This window comes from Nerophis ophidion, linkage group LG01 (genome assembly GCF_033978795.1).
Source record: "Nerophis ophidion isolate RoL-2023_Sa linkage group LG01, RoL_Noph_v1.0, whole genome shotgun sequence".
In the NCBI taxonomy this organism is placed as follows: Eukaryota; Metazoa; Chordata; class Actinopteri; order Syngnathiformes; family Syngnathidae; genus Nerophis; species Nerophis ophidion.
The window spans coordinates 15,157,172-15,175,461 of NC_084611.1; the positions used below are offsets into that span (position 1 = coordinate 15,157,172).

General features: G+C 39.2%; 2 protein-coding genes across 3 annotated transcripts; both read left to right on the top strand.

Moving 5' to 3' along the window:
• The first annotated feature begins 2,012 nt into the window (after nucleotides 1-2,012).
• On the top strand, nucleotides 2,013-6,398 carry LOC133550878 (tubulin beta chain). Of its 2 annotated transcripts, XM_061896995.1 has the most exons (4): nucleotides 2,013-2,172; nucleotides 4,872-4,980; nucleotides 5,056-5,166; nucleotides 5,234-6,398. In XM_061896995.1, exons 1-4 carry the CDS (start codon nucleotides 2,116-2,118, stop codon nucleotides 6,292-6,294), a joined length of 1,338 nt encoding a protein of 445 aa, XP_061752979.1. In that variant the 5' UTR covers nucleotides 2,013-2,115; the 3' UTR covers nucleotides 6,295-6,398. The 2 variants fall into 2 exon arrangements, with proteins under 2 accessions (XP_061752979.1, XP_061752987.1); XM_061897003.1 differs by lacking the exon at nucleotides 4,872-4,980 and having other exon boundaries at nucleotides 2,040-2,172.
• A 3,402-nt stretch (nucleotides 6,399-9,800) lies between these two features.
• LOC133550889 (tubulin beta-1 chain-like) lies at nucleotides 9,801-15,872 on the top strand. Its single transcript, XM_061897015.1, has 4 exons — nucleotides 9,801-9,960; nucleotides 13,094-13,202; nucleotides 13,278-13,388; nucleotides 14,710-15,872. Exons 1-4 carry the CDS (start codon nucleotides 9,904-9,906, stop codon nucleotides 15,768-15,770), a joined length of 1,338 nt encoding a protein of 445 aa, XP_061752999.1. The 5' UTR covers nucleotides 9,801-9,903; the 3' UTR covers nucleotides 15,771-15,872.
• The last annotated feature ends 2,418 nt before the right edge of the window (nucleotides 15,873-18,290 follow it).

The following is an 18,290-nucleotide window of genomic DNA, read 5'->3' on the forward strand; positions in this document are numbered from 1 at the left end:
GATTTCAGGAGGTGGGGTGGCGTGGTCAGGGGTGGGGCGGAGGCGTGGTTGGGGGCGTGGTTGGTGCGGGGGGGCGTTGTTAAGAGGGGTGGCGTATAAATCACCAACTCGAGATATATATATATATATATGTGTGTGTGTGTATGAAATACTTGACTTTCAGTGAATTCTAGCTATATATATGTATTTTATTATATATATAAATAAAATAAATAGTTGAATTTCCTACAGCACTTATCAAATACACAGTAATAAAAACACAGAAATAAAAACACAGTTGTTCTACTAACTGTATTGTGCTTGCTGGTTACTAAAAAAACAACACTTACCTTTCACTATTTGAGTAACCCTTGTTCTGCCATTTGCGTATCGGCCAGCGATTTCCGAATCCGGGAACATCCTTCACGGATTTTTTTGTAGAGATCCGCAAATGAAAACGGGATGTTGCTTCCAGCTATTAGCATAGCCATCTTTGTTTAAGCATAAGATACACCATCGGGTCTCCATTTTGGCAGGTGGGCCATAATACTGGGTTGTGAACGATGCTTTGTGGTTTGCTGACCGTTCATGGCTGAGTGTATCCGTTTGGCCGCCGTGTTCAATGGAGAAGTTTGTTCTATAAAATTTACAGGCAACATACCCCTTCCCCTTTGAACTCTCCTAGATAAACTTAAATTCTTGTTTCCAATTGTTCTGGAACTTGCAAGCTTATTTCTTCATTTTGCTCGTCGGCGGTGTAATGTATTAGGTTGGAGTTAATAACCAGGCGACGTGATGAAGTTACGTCTCTTTACTGTGGGCTTCAGAACAGACTCCCTGATGCATGTTCCTTGACTGCACTTAAATGTAGAATATATTTACATTCTATTCTATGTACAGTAGAATGCAGTATTGTCCTGTTTAAGAGGGTCACAACATTGAGTCAGGTCTGTCTGCATGGAGCTGGGGGGGACGTGGCCTCCAGCTCCGCTTGAATTTCGGGAGATTTCCAGGAGAAAATTTGTCCCGGGAGGTTTTTGGGAGAGGCGCTGAATTTCGAGAGTCTCACGGAAAATCCGGGAGGGTTGACAAGTATGCACTTGGCGAGCCATAGAGTATTCTGAGGTGCCACTGCCCTACGTTAACAGAGTCAGTATCGGGTGGATACGAGTTTTCTTGGTTCTCATCTTTGTTTTCACAAATGCCTGTTTTTTTGGGTGGGGGTTTACCAAAATGTGAGGTATCGCCACGCCCTATCGACTGCGTTTCCTTTTCGCATGAATATTTTACCAAGCCGAATGCATGAGGTCACCACCAAAACACCACTCGACGCTCCAGTTCCTCCTTTGGGCCGCAATTGTCACGTCAAACACAGGAGACCTTTGTGTGTCAGATTACAGATAGCCTGGCCTACATACTCCCTCTCCAAAACACCTTCGCAGGCTCGACAGGAACGTCAAAACAAATATTCGCCGTGCAAAAAAAAAGTGCCGATTATCCGCCTGGAAATGCATGGCATGCACGAGGCATGTAAAGCTTGCATGGAGCTCTGTTACAATGCACATCATTCTCCAGTAGAGAAATCTCCATCGTCATGGCGACAACCATTTAAAAAAAAAACTCCCCAACCCCCTTCAGTGTTTGGAAACCCTAGCAACTGCACCATGGAATACAAAACACATATTACTGCTTTTTAAAGGGGTCATCTAGAAAGGGGAGTATATTTCACAATAAAGTACAATTATTTACTACATACATTTCGCGGTTTTGTCAGTTAAAAACAACCCTGTTTTTGGGCGAGCTTAAAAAAAAACTATTTTAAAAGACATTTCTCTATTTGCTTTTCCCCATTTTCGCCATCTCATCATGGTTGAACCTCCTGACTTCTCCACATCGGCCGGTTGACGGAATGATTGACAGGGATCTTGGCCAATAGGTGTAAAGTTCTTGCGGACTACCATTGGCTGATGTCCGTGTCCGTCTAGATTGGGTTTAACCTCGTCCAATAGCCGTCGAGGATTCCGGCAGATGGGCGGGTCCCACGGTCATGTAAAAAGACACGGTCCGCCATTGTGCGCACATTTTCCAGCAAGCCAAAGAAAGGTTGAGAGCTCGCTCGAACGCTCGCGTGATAAGATGAGGGAAATTGTGCATCTCCAGGCCGGCCAGTGCGGAAACCAAATCGGTGCTAAGGTGAGTCAACAGCCCCCCCCGCTTCTGTCGTCGTGGTACTGGGGTCCAAAGACTAGTTTCAGTGGCGTTTTCTGTCGAGTAGTCGTCGCTTTGTCCTAGAAACCACACCCAAGGATTACTAACTTGTCCTACTTAGGATGCCGAGTAACGGTAACTTGATCTCTCCTTCCCAAAGTTCATTTCTATACTACATTTTGGTTGAATAAACTCCCCTTTTTCAACACATTTTTAGATATTTGGGCATTTTTTTCTTATTACCTTTTCCATTACTTAACACTTCAGTTTAAGAATGCTTTCACCGATTAAAGCAATTCCAATTATTTTTTTCCTCTTGTGTTATTTATTTGTTCCCACTACCACACCTTAAATTGGAGTCTTTAATCTCGTTATATGCAAATATAATGACAATGAAGTCCCATTCTATTCTAGTGCAATGGGGAAAATATTTATTTTTGATTAAAAAAAAAAGACACAAAATGTTTTACTAGTTAATCTCGATTGGGCGAACCGTACGTTTGACGGGCGAGTGATTTAATTTTATCCGATCTGGATGAGGCCTACACCGCATTGCGTCTCCGGCTGAGCCGGCGGTTGGTGACGTCACGTTGGCGGCCATTTTCAAATTTGGGTCTCGGCCAATGGCAGGTGAAGGCGCGCGCGGGAGTCGTGCAAGGCGGGAGTTTGCCAAGTTCAACTCAAGATCTGACGACATTTTTGATGGGCCTGCGCTATCTGTGCTCTGGATGGGGGTCGCCCTACTTTGATGCAGCGAGTCCAAATCCGTGAGTTTTATTTTTTGAGCAACGGCCATCCAGCAAAAACCAAAAATGGGAAGCAAATTTTTTTTTAGCCAGGATTAACTTCGACAAGTGTGAACATCGAGCTACATTAAAGTCAATCGTGTCTTTTTGTCCTTTAAAATTATTTTATTCTCAATTTAAAAAAAAAAAAATCGATTTTTTTTTTTTCAATCCAACAAAACAATACACAGCAATACCATAACAATGTAATCCAATTCCACAACCAAACCTGCCCCAGCAACACTCAGAACTGCAATAAATAGACCAATTGAAAGGAGACACAGACACGACACAGAATAAACCAAAAGTAGTGAAATAAAAATGAAAATTATCAACAGTATCAATATTAGTTATAATTTCAGCATAAAAGTGATTAGAAATCCCTCATTGACATTATCAGACATTTTATTAAAAATGAGAAAAAGAATAGTGTCACAGTGGCTTAACACTTGCATAAGCTTGACAACACAGTCTCCAATTTGATTTTTATTAAGGATCCCCCATTAGCTGGTTGCCACAAACACCCACTCGTCTTCGTGGGGTCCACAACTCTACCCAATTACAAGTAAAAGCATATAATTGTAACTACGCAATACAGACAAAAAATAAAAGCGTCAATAAGAAAACAGGCAAACAATTTACAGTCACAGAATAATTACCATATAAATATAACTACACAATATAAAACCAAACATAAAATATCAACGCGCAAAGTCAGTAAAAAAACTCTAAAATATTACTTTCATTTTAAAAACCTGTTTACGTTTAGTGCCGGTGAGAATTTGAGGCAGGTTATTCCAGAGCGATACAGATCTATAAATGATTTCCACAAAGCATTCTTGCTGGGACAAGGGAGTACATAATGCCCCTCACTGGACGCTCTTATTATGAATGTGCATAGTGCTACAGTGAACTATTTGGGCCAAGAGAAAAGCAAACAATGCTTGTTTAATAGTTAAAACAAATTTACGTTATTGCAATCAGTTGATAAAACATTGTCCTTTACAATTATAAAAGCTTTTTACAAAAATCTGCGTTTCAGGGTAGATCCTGCTGAAATCCTATGTATTTAATGAATGGAAAATTATCGTTTTCGAATAGAGAATCGCGTTGAATTGAAAAAAATCGATATTGGCTTGAATCGTGGGACACCCAAAGATTCGCAGCCCTAATGCCAACTTTAAAATACCACGGGCAAGACCTTTCCGAGGTGTATCATATGTGGGGGTTCTAAGAGAAACGTGCAAAACTACAATGATTCATGTTGAAGTATGAGCAATAATAATTTTGTTTGTTTTTAACCTTCGGTTTCGACCCAGTTATAAAAAATAAGATTATCAACCAATTAAGAGCCTAAACTGAACACACTGAAAGCCAGCTCCTCTACCAATCATCTTGAGCTTCATTTCTCATTTTACCTTATCCTGTACAACAACAACAAAATAACAGACATGTGAGGTCAATTCTGTGTAAAATTATTCAATTAAAAATATAAATAAAACAATCTTATTTAGGAGATGTGTTCTAATACACCTCAGTAATAGTCAGTTAACACAACAGCCTTTTATTTATACAACTCGAGTTTCATTTTACCTTTTTTTAAATTGAAATCAAAGGGTGTACTGAAAAAAAAAGATCCAATGGCCCACTAAAAATATTAAAACCAATATTTTCATGGATAAAGAAGCTTAACGGGGTACTCCAAAAGATGAGGAACAAATTGAATGATGATGGTTTTAAGTGTATTTTACAGCTCATTTAAGGCATGGTCAAAACTGATGCAACATAAGAGATGGTAACATAAAGCTAAGACAAGAGGGAGGTTAATTGCAGCAGGCCCATAATTACGATTGAAAACGGTAAATGCTAAATTTTTTTTTTTTTTTTTTGCCCTTGTAGTTTTGGGAAGTCATCAGTGACGAGCACGGCATTGACCCAACCGGCACGTACCATGGTGACAGCGACCTTCAGCTAGACAGGATCAACGTTTATTATAATGAAGCCTCAGGTGGGATTAGATTGAGATATATTTGCGCCATTTTAGTTGGATTCTTGTCTAATTGACATGCAACTGCTTTTCTAGGCGGCAAGTATGTGCCCCGTGCTGTGTTGGTGGATCTGGAACCAGGCACGATGGACTCTGTGAGGTCTGGGCCTTTTGGTCAGGTCTTCAGACCTGACAACTTTGTTTTTGGTAAGTTGTGGGTTAAACTGGGTGTCTTTTGGTGCCACTGGTGGCTCATTGTCCACTGCCCTCACAGGCCAGAGTGGTGCTGGTAACAACTGGGCCAAAGGTCACTACACGGAAGGGGCGGAGCTGGTGGATTCCGTCTTGGACGTGGTGCGGAAAGAGGCGGAGAGCTGCGACTGCCTCCAAGGTTTCCAGCTCACACACTCCCTGGGCGGAGGCACCGGCTCCGGCATGGGTACTCTGCTCATCAGCAAAATCCGTGAAGAGTACCCGGACCGTATCATGAACACCTTCAGCGTGGTGCCTTCGCCCAAAGTGTCGGACACAGTGGTGGAGCCCTACAACGCCACACTGTCTGTGCACCAGCTGGTGGAAAACACCGATGAGACCTACTGCATCGACAATGAAGCTCTCTACGATATCTGCTTCCGCACCCTCAAGCTCACCACGCCCTCCTACGGCGACCTCAACCACCTGGTCTCCGCCACCATGAGCGGCGTCACCACCTGCCTCAGGTTCCCCGGGCAACTCAACGCCGATCTGCGGAAGCTGGCGGTCAACATGGTGCCCTTCCCCCGTCTGCACTTCTTCATGCCGGGCTTCGCTCCCCTCACCAGCAGAGGCAGCCAGCAGTACAGGTCGCTCACCGTGCCCGAGCTCACACAGCAGATGTTCGACGCCAAGAACATGATGGCCGCCTGCGACCCGCGCCACGGCCGCTACCTCACGGTGGCCGCCATCTTCCGCGGCCGCATGTCCATGAAGGAGGTGGACGAGCAGATGCTCAACGTGCAGAACAAGAACAGCAGCTACTTTGTGGAATGGATTCCCAACAATGTCAAGACGGCCGTGTGCGACATTCCTCCCCGGGGCCTGAAGATGGCCGCCACATTCATCGGCAACAGCACGGCCATCCAGGAGCTGTTCAAGCGCATCTCCGAGCAGTTCACGGCCATGTTCCGGCGCAAGGCTTTCCTCCACTGGTACACGGGCGAGGGCATGGATGAGATGGAGTTCACCGAGGCCGAGAGCAACATGAACGACCTGGTGTCAGAGTACCAGCAGTACCAGGACGCCACCGCCGAGGAGGAGGGAGAGTTCGGCGAGGAGGATGAAGAGGAGATGGCCTAAATGTTTTGTCCTGTCTTCAAAACTTCGACTAGTACTTTCATGCTGAAATTTGTTCAAGTTTTCAGTGTTCTGTCTGTTAATAAAAGTTCTTGTGCACACTCTAATCAGTGGTTCTCAACCTTTTTTCAGCGATGTACCCCCTGTGAACATTTGTGTTGCTCTTTTGTAGGTCTTGAACTATTTGGGGAAAAAAATAAATATAACCCCTCTTAAACAGGGCAATACTGCCATTTACTGTACATAAAATAGAATGTAAGTATATTCTACATTTAAGTGCAGTCAAGGAACATGCCGTAGGGAGTCTGTTCTGAAGCCCACAGTAAAGAGACGGAACTTCTTGTCTCCTGGTTATTGACTCCAACCCAATAAATTACACCGTAGACGAGCAAAATGAAGAAATACACTTGCAAGTTGCAGAACGATTGGAAACGAATCACATCTTTAAAACAGCACAAATTTGTCATGAATATTGTCCAGGATGAAGCGACGGATGCCCTGCCATAGTGATCGAGTTTTTTCACAAGTCCAAAACAAGTGGTTAACAGTCTGGATACATGTTACAAAAGGTGCAGGTAACATCAATGTCCTTGTATCTAACCATCACAGTCTTCACAGGGTAATAACGATTATATTAAAAGATATCTCTGACTTTGTTGGTAAGTAAATACCTGTTACGAACGGACCACGTTTTGACCCAACAGATGTCATTTACAACGTTATTCCAGAGGGCAATTACGTAGGAGACAGACAATCATTTTGGAATAAGCTGCGGATTTTTTTGTTTCTTCTCAGTCATCAATACCATCCACTCCAGCTATGAATTGACTCCTACTTCCTTGAGACGGATTGGACGGTCACAGAATACTTGGTCAGCTGTGCTGATTGATTTAGTTTCAGTTAAGGCATCCATAAACTGAACAGCATCACTTTCACAGTATTGACTATTGTATGTTTTGTAAAATTGAGAACAAAAATTTGCAATCTGTTTTGCATCATTGCAAACCACATCATTTATTTTCAATTGATCAATGGTGTTGTTTAAGCCTGCGATTTTTCTAAATGAAAGAAATACGCGGAATTTTGGTCACTTTCCTCCAGCCATTGTTTCCTAGATGTTACATAGGCTCTTTCTGCTTTTGATACATTTTGTCTATTTTGGTTTTCTAAGAGACTTTTTTCTTCTGCTGACATATTATCTGGACATACAGAGGATAATGCAGTAATAATGGAAATCACATTTTCTTCCTCAGAACGCTTATTCTTAGCTAGATTACTTCAATATTTTCTAATAAATTTACAGATCTCATATTTAAGGAGTTCCCAATTAGTAAAATAATTGTTTTGGCTTTATTGAAAAAAAAATACATTAGATCTTTAATCCTATTTTTAACTGCTTCATGACATAAAACCGAACTGTTGAGTTTCCAGTATGAGCTTTTTGAAGGATTGTGAGAGGGATGTAGAGAGATGTGAATCTGAATAGCCCCATGATCAGTCAAAGGAGTGGAGAGAATTTGATCAGTAACACAGTTTTGCAGTGATTTAGAAATTAACCACGTGTCTATTCTAGACCTTCTTGAGCCTGACTTATTGGACCAGGTAAAGGATGTATTATTTGGATTTTTATATCTCCAGGCATCAATTAAATCAAGCCTTTGCATTAGTAACTTTGTATTTGAGCTGACACCACTTTGAGAGCCTGGTGGCCATCTATCAAGTGAATTGTCTATGACAGTATTGAAGTCACCTCCAAGTATATAAGCATTTGGAAATTTGGCAAGCCAGTGTAAAATTAGATTTTGTACTTCATTAAATAAAATAGTATTGTCAGGCTCCAGAGTTATATCCATGAATGTTAGCATACTTGCCAACCCTGCCGGAATTTCCAGGACACTCCCGAAATTCAGCGCCTTTCCCGAAAACCTCCCGGAAGAAATTTTCTTCCCGGAAATCTCCTGAAATTCACGCCCCCTCCAGCTCCATGCGGACATGAGTGGGAACAGCCTGTTTTCACGTCCGCTTTCCTGTTATATAAACAGCTCGCCTGCCCAATCACGTTACAACATCTACGGATTTTTAATCAAAAACTGCACACATAAGGAGACGAAACAGAAGAACGAGGAAGTTACGGCCATGGCGACGCCGTCTGTAACAGAGTGATTCTATGTTGTCTGTTGCCATCTCCTGGTGAATGTTGGCTATAGTGTTATGGGGTTGCTTTTTGATTGGCAAACGATTGGCTATAGTGTTATGGGGTTGCTTTTTGATTGGCAAACGATTTACGTGGTGTTGTGCACATGACGGCAAGTGACTCTCCCCAATACGACGCAAATGGCAGACTCAAATAGTGAAAGGTAAGTGTGTTTTTTTTTTTTTTAAATAACCAGCAAGCACAGTACAGTTAGTAGAACTGTGTTTTTATTACTGTGTATTTGATAGTAGGGCACCTATTTCTATTTATATATATAATAAAATATATATAGCTAGAATTCATTGAAAGTCAAGTATGTTATACATATATATACATATATATATAAAATATATATATTATATATATGGTGGCAGAGGGGTTAGTGCGTCTGCCTCACAATACGAAGTTCCTGCAGTCCTGGGTTCAAATCCAGGCTCGGGATCTTTCTGTGTGGAGTTTGCATGTTCTCCCCGTGAATGCGTGGGTTCCCTCCGGGTACTCCGGCTTCCTCCCACTTCCAAAGACATGCACCTGGGGATAGGTTGATTGGCAACACTAAATTGGCCCTAGTGTGTGAATGTGAGTGTGAATGTTGTCTATCTGTGTTGGCCCTGCGATGAGGTGGCCACTTGTCCAGCGTGTACCCTGCCTTCCGCCCGATTGTAGCTGAGATAGGCGCCAGCGACCCCGAAAGGGAATAAGCGGTAGTAAATGGATGGATGGATATATGAAATATACATGAAATACTCGAGTTGGTGAATTATACTCGTCCCCTCTTAACCACGCCCCCTCACAAACCACGCCCCAACCACGTCCCCTCCCCACCTCCGACCCCCCCCCCCCCCCACCTCCCAAAATCGGAGGTCTCAAGGTTGGCAAGTATGAATGTTACCAACTATAACAGATCTCAAAAACCTGACAAATGGCCATTTTTATCATAGTCACTATGATGCAATAAGACACATGTAAAATTGTTTTTGAATGTGCCAACCCCACCAGAACGATGTGACGCATGAGAGCAATATATCTCATTACCCCATTGAGATCTCCAAAACTGTACATCTTCATTCATACTGTGTGTCTCCTGTAAAAAAAAATAAATCTTTTTTTTTTTTTTTTTGTCTTTCTTTATGACAGTCTGTTTTTGTCTCGTCATTCCGTTTGCTTGAAAAAAAGCCGCCTGGCATTTCCGGGTTCTACAGCCAATTGAAAAAAAAGCCTTCTTCGATTTCATTGGCTGTCACTTTTTGTTTGTCCGGCATTATATCAGCATCAACCAATAGCCGAGGAGGTCGGATGATAAAGGGGCGGGTATCTTCTTGGGCGGGGTTTCTTCTTGATATACACGCCAGTCCGCCATTGCCTGCTGTCTTTCCTGCTAGAACTTTCCAGACGCATTTTCCACGACACGCCTAAAAATGAGAGAGATTGTTCATCTTCAGGCTGGTCAGTGCGGGAACCAAATCGGCGCCAAGGTGAGTCGACGCCTGTTTCTGTCGGAGTAACTGTTTTTAGTTTCTGGTTGGAATATTAGCATTTGAAAAATTACCAAACCGTTTTTTTTTTTTCTTTATTCGGCGCCAAGGTGGGTCGACGCCTTTTTCTGTCGGAGTAACTGTTTTTTCGTTTCTTGTTATATTAGCATTTTGAAAAATTACCAAACCGTTTTTTTTTCTTTAATCAAGCAATTTTATCTTTTAACAGGCAGTCAGGCACTATTGAGTAAAACCTTCCACAATATGTAATATTTTTAACAACTCCTGATGGACAATGACGACGACCGTAAATGAAGAAATATAAACGGAACTTTTCTACACGAGTCTTGTTCCCCCCCGGTATACTGGATGAAGCTACTTTTGAAGTTTTTTTATTTTTGTATTTGTTTTAATTTTTAAGACTTATATTTATAGTATTCAACATTAACATTATAATCAAAATAAGTAAAGAACAGTACAAAACAGCGCCAACTCAATAAAGCAATTAAAGAAAAATTCAATGTGTGTGTGTGTGTATGTATGTGTGTTTGTATGTTAATACTGTATTTACCTGAATTGGCGCAGGGCATATAGTATGCGCCCGCCTTGAATTACTGCAGGGTCAAACTCTCTTCCCAAAATAATTAGCGCATGCTTAGTATTACCGCCTGGTCGAACTCGTGACGTCACGAGTGACACTTCCCCTGTCATTTTCAAAATGGCGGAGGCTGATATCAATACAGGTTAATTTGAAATTGCATAAAGGTAAGATGATTAAGAGCTATTCAGTAGGATTTAAGTAAGGTCCGTGCCTACGTCACACTCCAATTTCTACTGCATACCTTTGGTAAGTGTCGGAGTGGGAAGAGGTTTTAAAATAATTGGTGAATGCTTACTTTTACCGCATGCCTTTGGTAAGCGCAGGAGTGAGAAGTGGTTTTAAATTAATTTGCGCCCTGGCAGCAATTCAAGGAAATACGGTGGTATATATATATATATATATATATGTATATATATATATAAATATATACATTTTGTGTAAAGCCATATGCTCACGCAACTTCTGTTAATAATCCAAATTTTGTATGTGTGTGTATATATATGTATATATATATGTATGTATAATATATGTATATATTTTTTTTATTAGAAAAGTTAGCATTGTGGAATACTTATGTCAGAATATTTTGGACCATTTTACAGGATGAATGTCAAACATATTGTGAAATTCTCTATTTGAAAAACAATATTTTGAGATTTTTTTTAATTTATTTTTTTTTACAATTATTGCTTAGGAGTATTTTAAATGTTTTTTGTTTTTTTTTAAGAAAATATTTTGCCATTTACACAATTAGTCTAATATATTGTGTGAAAAATCCAAAATTGTTGAAGAAAAAAGTAGCAATATTGTGAGGGTTTTCATACAATAATTTTTACATTCTGAGAAAAAAATATTTTACAAGTTAAAATGAATAAAGTTAGTAATATTTTGAGATGAGAAAAAAGTTAGCATTGTACAAGTATTATGTCAGAATATTTTGACAAAAAAGTTGAACAAAAATGTAATTTTACAGGACTGAAGTTAAATATCGTGAACTATTTTTTACCACAATATTGTGAGAAATTATTTTGAAAGAATTGTGTAGAAATATTTTAAGATTTTTTTTTATTTTTTTTTTTTAAAGAAAATAGTATGCCATTTTACACGATTAGTCTAACATACTGATTAAAAAGTCATTATTTTAGAAAAACATTGCAATACTGTGAAGTAAAATTTTTCTTTCAAGGAATTTTACAAACATTCCGAGAAAAAATATTTTTCAGGTCAAAATTATGTAACTTTACAAGAGTAGCGTCAAATATTATTAGTCTTTTTTTATATTTAGAAAAGCATTGTAATATTTTGAGAAAAAAAGTTAGCATTTTACAAGAATTGTCAGAATATTTTGACCATTTTACAGGATTGACGTCAGAGATATTGTGAAGTTTATAAAAAAATATATATATATATTGTGAGAAGTTATTTTACAATAATTGTTTACAAATATTTTAAGAAAATGTTTTTTTTAATATAAGCTTATGCTATCTTACACTATTGGTCTAATGTATTGATTAAAAAGTCATTATTTTAGAAAAAACATTGTAATATAGTGAGGAAAAAAGTTTTCATACAAGAATTTTTCCAAACATTCTGAGAAAAAAATATTTAAGTCAAAATTTTATGTAACTTTACAAGAGTAAAGTAAAATATTATGAAAACCCTTTTTATATTTAGAAAAGGTTAGTAAAATTTTGAGAAAAAAAGTTGGCACTTTACAAAAATTGTCAGAATATTTTCACCATTTTACAGGATTAACCTCAAAGATATTGTTAAGTTTATAAAAAAATAAATATTGTGAGAAGTTATTTTACAAAAATCATTGAAAAATAGTTTAAGAATTTTTTTTTTTTTAATATAAGCTTATGCCATTTTACACAATTAGTCCAAAATATTGATTAAAAAGTTATTTTAGAAAAATATTGCAATGTTGTGAGGAAAGTTTTTATACAAGAATTTTTACAAACATTAAGTCAAAATTTTATGGAACTTTACAAGAGTAAAGTCCTTTTTTTATATTTAGAAAAGGTTAGTATTTTGAGAAAAAAAGTTAGCATTGTATAAGAATTGTCAGAATATTTTGAACATTTTACAGGATTAACGTCAAAGACATTGTGAAGTTTATTAAAAAAAAAACTATTGTGAGAAGTTACAAGAATAGTTTAGAAAGTTTTTTTTTTAAGAAAAAGTTATGCCATTTTACACAGTCTTAATATATTGTGTGAAAAGTCTTATTTTAGAAACATTTTTCATAGTGTAATTTTCATATACAATTTTTTCAATTATTTTTGATTATTTTTTTTAGAGTTGAATGACTAGTCTTTTTCTACTCACCCACTGCCTGCTTCATTATGACACATACGCCTCGCTGTTGCCCCTTTTGAGCCGGCGGGAGTACTGCACATCCAATCAACCATAGTTTGAATGGTTTCATCAATAAAAAGCTTTGACGGGCCGAATGTGTCCGTATGTTCGAGGGTGATGAGATGGATATTTGTCAGGGTGATAGTTGACCTGTTTCTTCTGGTTTGTCAGTTTTGGGAGGTGATCAGCGATGAGCACGGCATTGACCCGACCGGCACGTACCATGGTGACAGCGACCTGCAGCTAGACAGGATCAACGTCTACTATAATGAAGCCTCAGGTGGGATTAGATTGATACATATTTGCACCATTTCAATTGGATTCTTGCCTAATTAGCGTGCAACTGCCTTTCTAGGCGGGAAGTATGTCCCTCGTGCTGTGTTGGTGGATCTGGAGCCAGGCACAATGGACTCTGTGAGGTCTGGGCCTTTTGGTCAGATCTTCAGACCGGACAACTTTGTTTTTGGTAAGTTTTGCAATGTCAAAATGATGAGAAGTCATGGTTACGAGATTTAAAAAAAAAAATCAAAATTCTGAGATAAAAATCATAATTTTGAGAAAATGTCATATTTAAGAGAAAGTCATTATAAGATAAGTCGAAATGAGAAACAAATATAAATATGACATCAAAAAATGAAATAAACATTAAAAAGTACATTTATAGATAAAAGGTAATAGGTTTGAGATAAAAAGTTGAAATTATGAGATAAAAAATAATAATGAGATTAAAAACCATAATGAATAAAGTCAATTTTATGAGAAAATGTCATAGGTAAGAAATAAAAATTGAAATTGTGAGATAAAAAATAATGATAAAAAACGAAATATATAAAAAAAAAATTATGAGATAAAAGGTTATAGGTTTGAGATAAAAAGTCAACGTTTTGAGATGGAAAGTAATAATTATGAGATTAAAAAACCTAAATGAATAAAAAATTCAATTTTATGACAGAAAACGTCATAGGTTTGAGATAAAAAAATGAAATTATGATATAAAAAATGAGATTAAAAAAAGAAATATAGCTTAACAAGTCAATTTTATGATATAAAAGGTTATATAGGTTTGAGATAAAAAATTGAAATTATGGGATAAAAAGTAATTATCAAAATTATGAGATGAATAATAAATAAATGGGTTGTACTTGTATAGCGCTTTTCTCCCCTCAAGTTACTCAAAGCGCTTTGACACTACTTCCACATTTACCCATTCACTTACATGTTGACACACTGATGGAGGGAGCTGCCATGCAAGGCGCTCACCAGCACCCATCAGGAGCAAGGGTGAAGTGTCTTGCTCAGGAAACAACGGACGTGACGAGGTTGGTACTAGGTGGGGATTGAACCAGGGATCCTCGGGTTGCGCACGGCCATTGCGCCACGCGGAAGATAAAAAGGCAATTTATGAGATAAGAAGTCAATTTTCTGAGATAAATGGTCATAGGTTTGAGATAAAAAAAATTTAATTATGAGAAAAAGTAATGAGATTCAAAAAATCGAAAAGATATAAGGAAATTGAAATTACGAGATAGAAAAGTCATAATTTTGAGATGAAAAGTCAAAATGAAGAGATGCAATGTAATATTTATATAAGTCGAAATATATCATAATACAAAATCTAAATCATGAGATAAAAATGTATATGCGATAAAGAAAATAAATTATGCGGCCGGAAAGTCAATTGTGAGATAAAAAGTAAAAATTATGAGATGACAACTTGGTTTTTGGTTTTGGGTTAAACTGGGTGTGTTTTGGTGCCGCTGGTGGCTCATTGTCCACTGCCCTCGCAGGCCAGAGTGGTGCTGGTAACAACTGGGCCAAAGGTCACTACACGGAAGGGGCGGAGCTGGTGGATTCCGTCATGGACGTGGTGCGGAAAGAGGCGGAGAGCTGCGACTGCCTCCAAGGTTTCCAGCTCACACACTCCCTGGGCGGAGGCACCGGCTCCGGCATGGGTACTCTGCTCATCAGCAAAATCCGAGAAGAGTACCCAGACCGTATCATGAACACCTTCAGCGTGGTGCCTTCCCCCAAAGTGTCGGACACGGTGGTGGAGCCCTACAACGCCACACTGTCTGTGCACCAGCTGGTGGAAAACACGGACGAGACCTTCTGCATCGACAACGAAGCTCTGTACGATATCTGCTTCCGCACCCTCAAGCTCACCACGCCCTCCTACGGCGACCTCAACCACCTGGTCTCTGTCACCATGAGCGGCGTCACCACCTGCCTCAGGTTCCCCGGGCAACTCAACGCCGATCTGCGGAAGCTGGCGGTCAACATGGTGCCCTTCCCCCGTCTGCACTTCTTCATGCCGGGCTTCGCTCCCCTCACCAGCAGAGGCAGCCAGCAGTACAGGTCGCTCACTGTGCCCGAGCTCACCCAGCAGATGTTCGACGCCAAGAACATGATGGCCGCCTGCGACCCGCGCCACGGCCGCTACCTCACGGTGGCCGCCATCTTCCGCGGCCGCATGTCCATGAAGGAGGTGGACGAGCAGATGCTCAACGTGCAGAACAAGAACAGCAGCTACTTTGTGGAATGGATCCCCAACAACGTCAAGACGGCCGTGTGCGACATTCCTCCCCGGGGCCTGAAGATGGCCGCCACATTCATCGGCAACAGCACGGCCATCCAGGAGCTGTTCAAGCGCATCTCCGAGCAGTTCACGGCCATGTTCCGCCGCAAGGCTTTCCTCCACTGGTACACGGGCGAGGGCATGGATGAGATGGAGTTCACCGAGGCCGAGAGCAACATGAACGACCTGGTGTCCGAGTACCAGCAGTACCAGGACGCCACCGCCGAGGAGGAGGGAGAGTTCGGCGAGGAGGATGAAGAGGAGATGGCCTAAATGTTTTGTCCTGTCTTCAAAAGTTCGACTAGTAAACTTTCAAGCTGAAATATGTTCAAGTTTTCAGTGTTCTGTCTGTTAATAAAAGTTCTTGTGCATGTACCCCTGTGAACATTTTTGTTGCTCATTTGTAGGTCTTGAACTATTTGGGAAAAATAAATATAACTAAAAACTTGTTGATAAATATACGATTCAATTATAAAGATTTCTACACAGTGCCCTCTTTAAATACTCCTTGCTGATGGACTCGTTGTGACCCTCTTAAACAGGAAAATACTGCCATTTACTGTACATAAAATAGAATGTAAATATATTCTACATTTAAGTGGAGTCAAGGAACATGCATCAGGGAGTCTGTTCTGAAGCCCACAGTAAAGAGACGTAACTTCATCACTTTGCCCGGTTATTGACTCCAACCCAATACATCACACCGTCGACGAGCAAAATGAAGAAATACGCTTGCAAGTTCCAGAACGATTGGAAACAAGAATTTCAGTTTATCCAGGAGAGTTTGAAGGGGAAGGGGTATGTTGCGTGTAAATTTTATAGAACAAACTTCTCCATTGAAAATGGCGGCCGAACGGATACACTCAGCCATGAACGGTCAGTCAGCTAAGCACAAAGAGTCCCCAGCGCAACCCAGTATTATGGGCCACCTTGCAAAATGGAGACCCGATGGTGTATCATGCTGAGACAAAGATGGCTATGCTGGAAGCAACATCCCGTTCTCATTTGCGGATGTCTACAACAAATCCGTGAAGGATGTTCCCGGATTCGGAGATCGCTCGCCAATTCGCAAATGGCAGGACAAAGGTTACTCAAATAGTAAAAGGTAAGTGTTGTTTTTTTTTTTAGTAACCAGCAAGCACAGTACAGTTAGAACTGTCTTTTTATTACTGTGTATTTGATAGGTGCTGTCGGAAATTCAACTATTTATTTTATTTATATATAAAATACAATATATATAACTAGAATTCACTGAAAGTCAAGTATTTCATACATTTATATATATATATGAAATACTCGAGTTGGTGAACTATACGCCACCCCTCTTAACCACGCCCCTGCCCCAACCACGCCTCCGCCCCACCCCCTCTTCAAGTATGGTTAGTTTTCGTAAAAAATTGTTTTAGGTACCTTTTTAAAGGAATTTATAACGAAACGTTTAAGTTTGTGTTACATATACACTTGAAAGAATGAGGTATTCGTAATACGTGTGCTCGAAACCAAACGCATTTTCTGGCTTTATCCGCTAGGGGGCAGTGTTTACAGTTATTGTCCAATATGACGAAAATGATACTTAACTGCTCCGATATACTGTTTAGCTTTTCACCCTGGACAATATTCATGACAAATTTGTGCTTTGTTTTAAATAGGTGCTGTTTGGATTCACACTGTATGAAAAAACATTTTTGAAAATGAATTGTACCTTTGCAACCTCATTATACCATTGGCTAAGTTTTATATTCATAAATGTAATTTTCTCAATACCCGACCTGTTTTTTGTGCCTTTAAAAAGAATTAGAACTCTACATTAAAAAAAGCTGTGAAAACGATGATGCTGTTTTCCAAATTTAAATTATCTGCTGAACTTGTGTGAGCCTATGGCTTTACACCTTGTGTGTGTGTGTATATGTATAGTATATATACATATATATACTATACACATACACACACACATATACATATTAACACATATATATACACACATACATACATATACATAGTATATATATATATATACTATCTCTTATTAATCAAACATACAAGGAATATTTTTGCCATTTTTACCTGCTTTGTCTCCTACCGCCTCCCGAAATGCGACACTGAACAAACCTCTTTGGATGCGGACCACATTTCAAAGGTCCTTTTATTGCTTTAATGCGTCAATAGAGCATCATAAAGTGTTACATCAGCTAACTCAACTGAAACAACGAGACGCTGTGGCTGTGTGTACAATATAACGGATGATTACATCGTAAATTATTAATGCATTCTCTGGTTTTGATTTGTCGCCGTAATGTCCTGCAAAAAGAAAATAATACAAGAGTATTGAACTATTCCGCGTTTCAAAAAGGACCTTTTATTTTTTATTTTTTGCTTTGACAGCCATCCTATCAGCCACGTCAACTATCACAAAAACACAAAGACGCCTAAAAAATGTTTGATTTTTGTCTTTTTTTAAAAAAATGTTTATTTAGACAATTTCAACATTTACAAACAGTTAAGAAACAATCAAAAATAAATCCAACAACAGTATAAAACATTATAAAAACAATACAAAACAGCACCAGGGGGTTGTAAATTCAAAGTAACAAACATAGAATACAAAAAAATATGTATAGAATACAAAAAAATATGTATATAATAAACAAAGTGCACGGCCATAGGCTCATTCAGATTCAGTAAATAACTTAAATCGTTTCCACAGCTTTTGTCTTGTTAGAGGTAGTGTTTTAATGTAAAGTTCAAAATCTTTTTTTAAAGGCACAAAAATTGAGAAACTTACTTTTATAAATA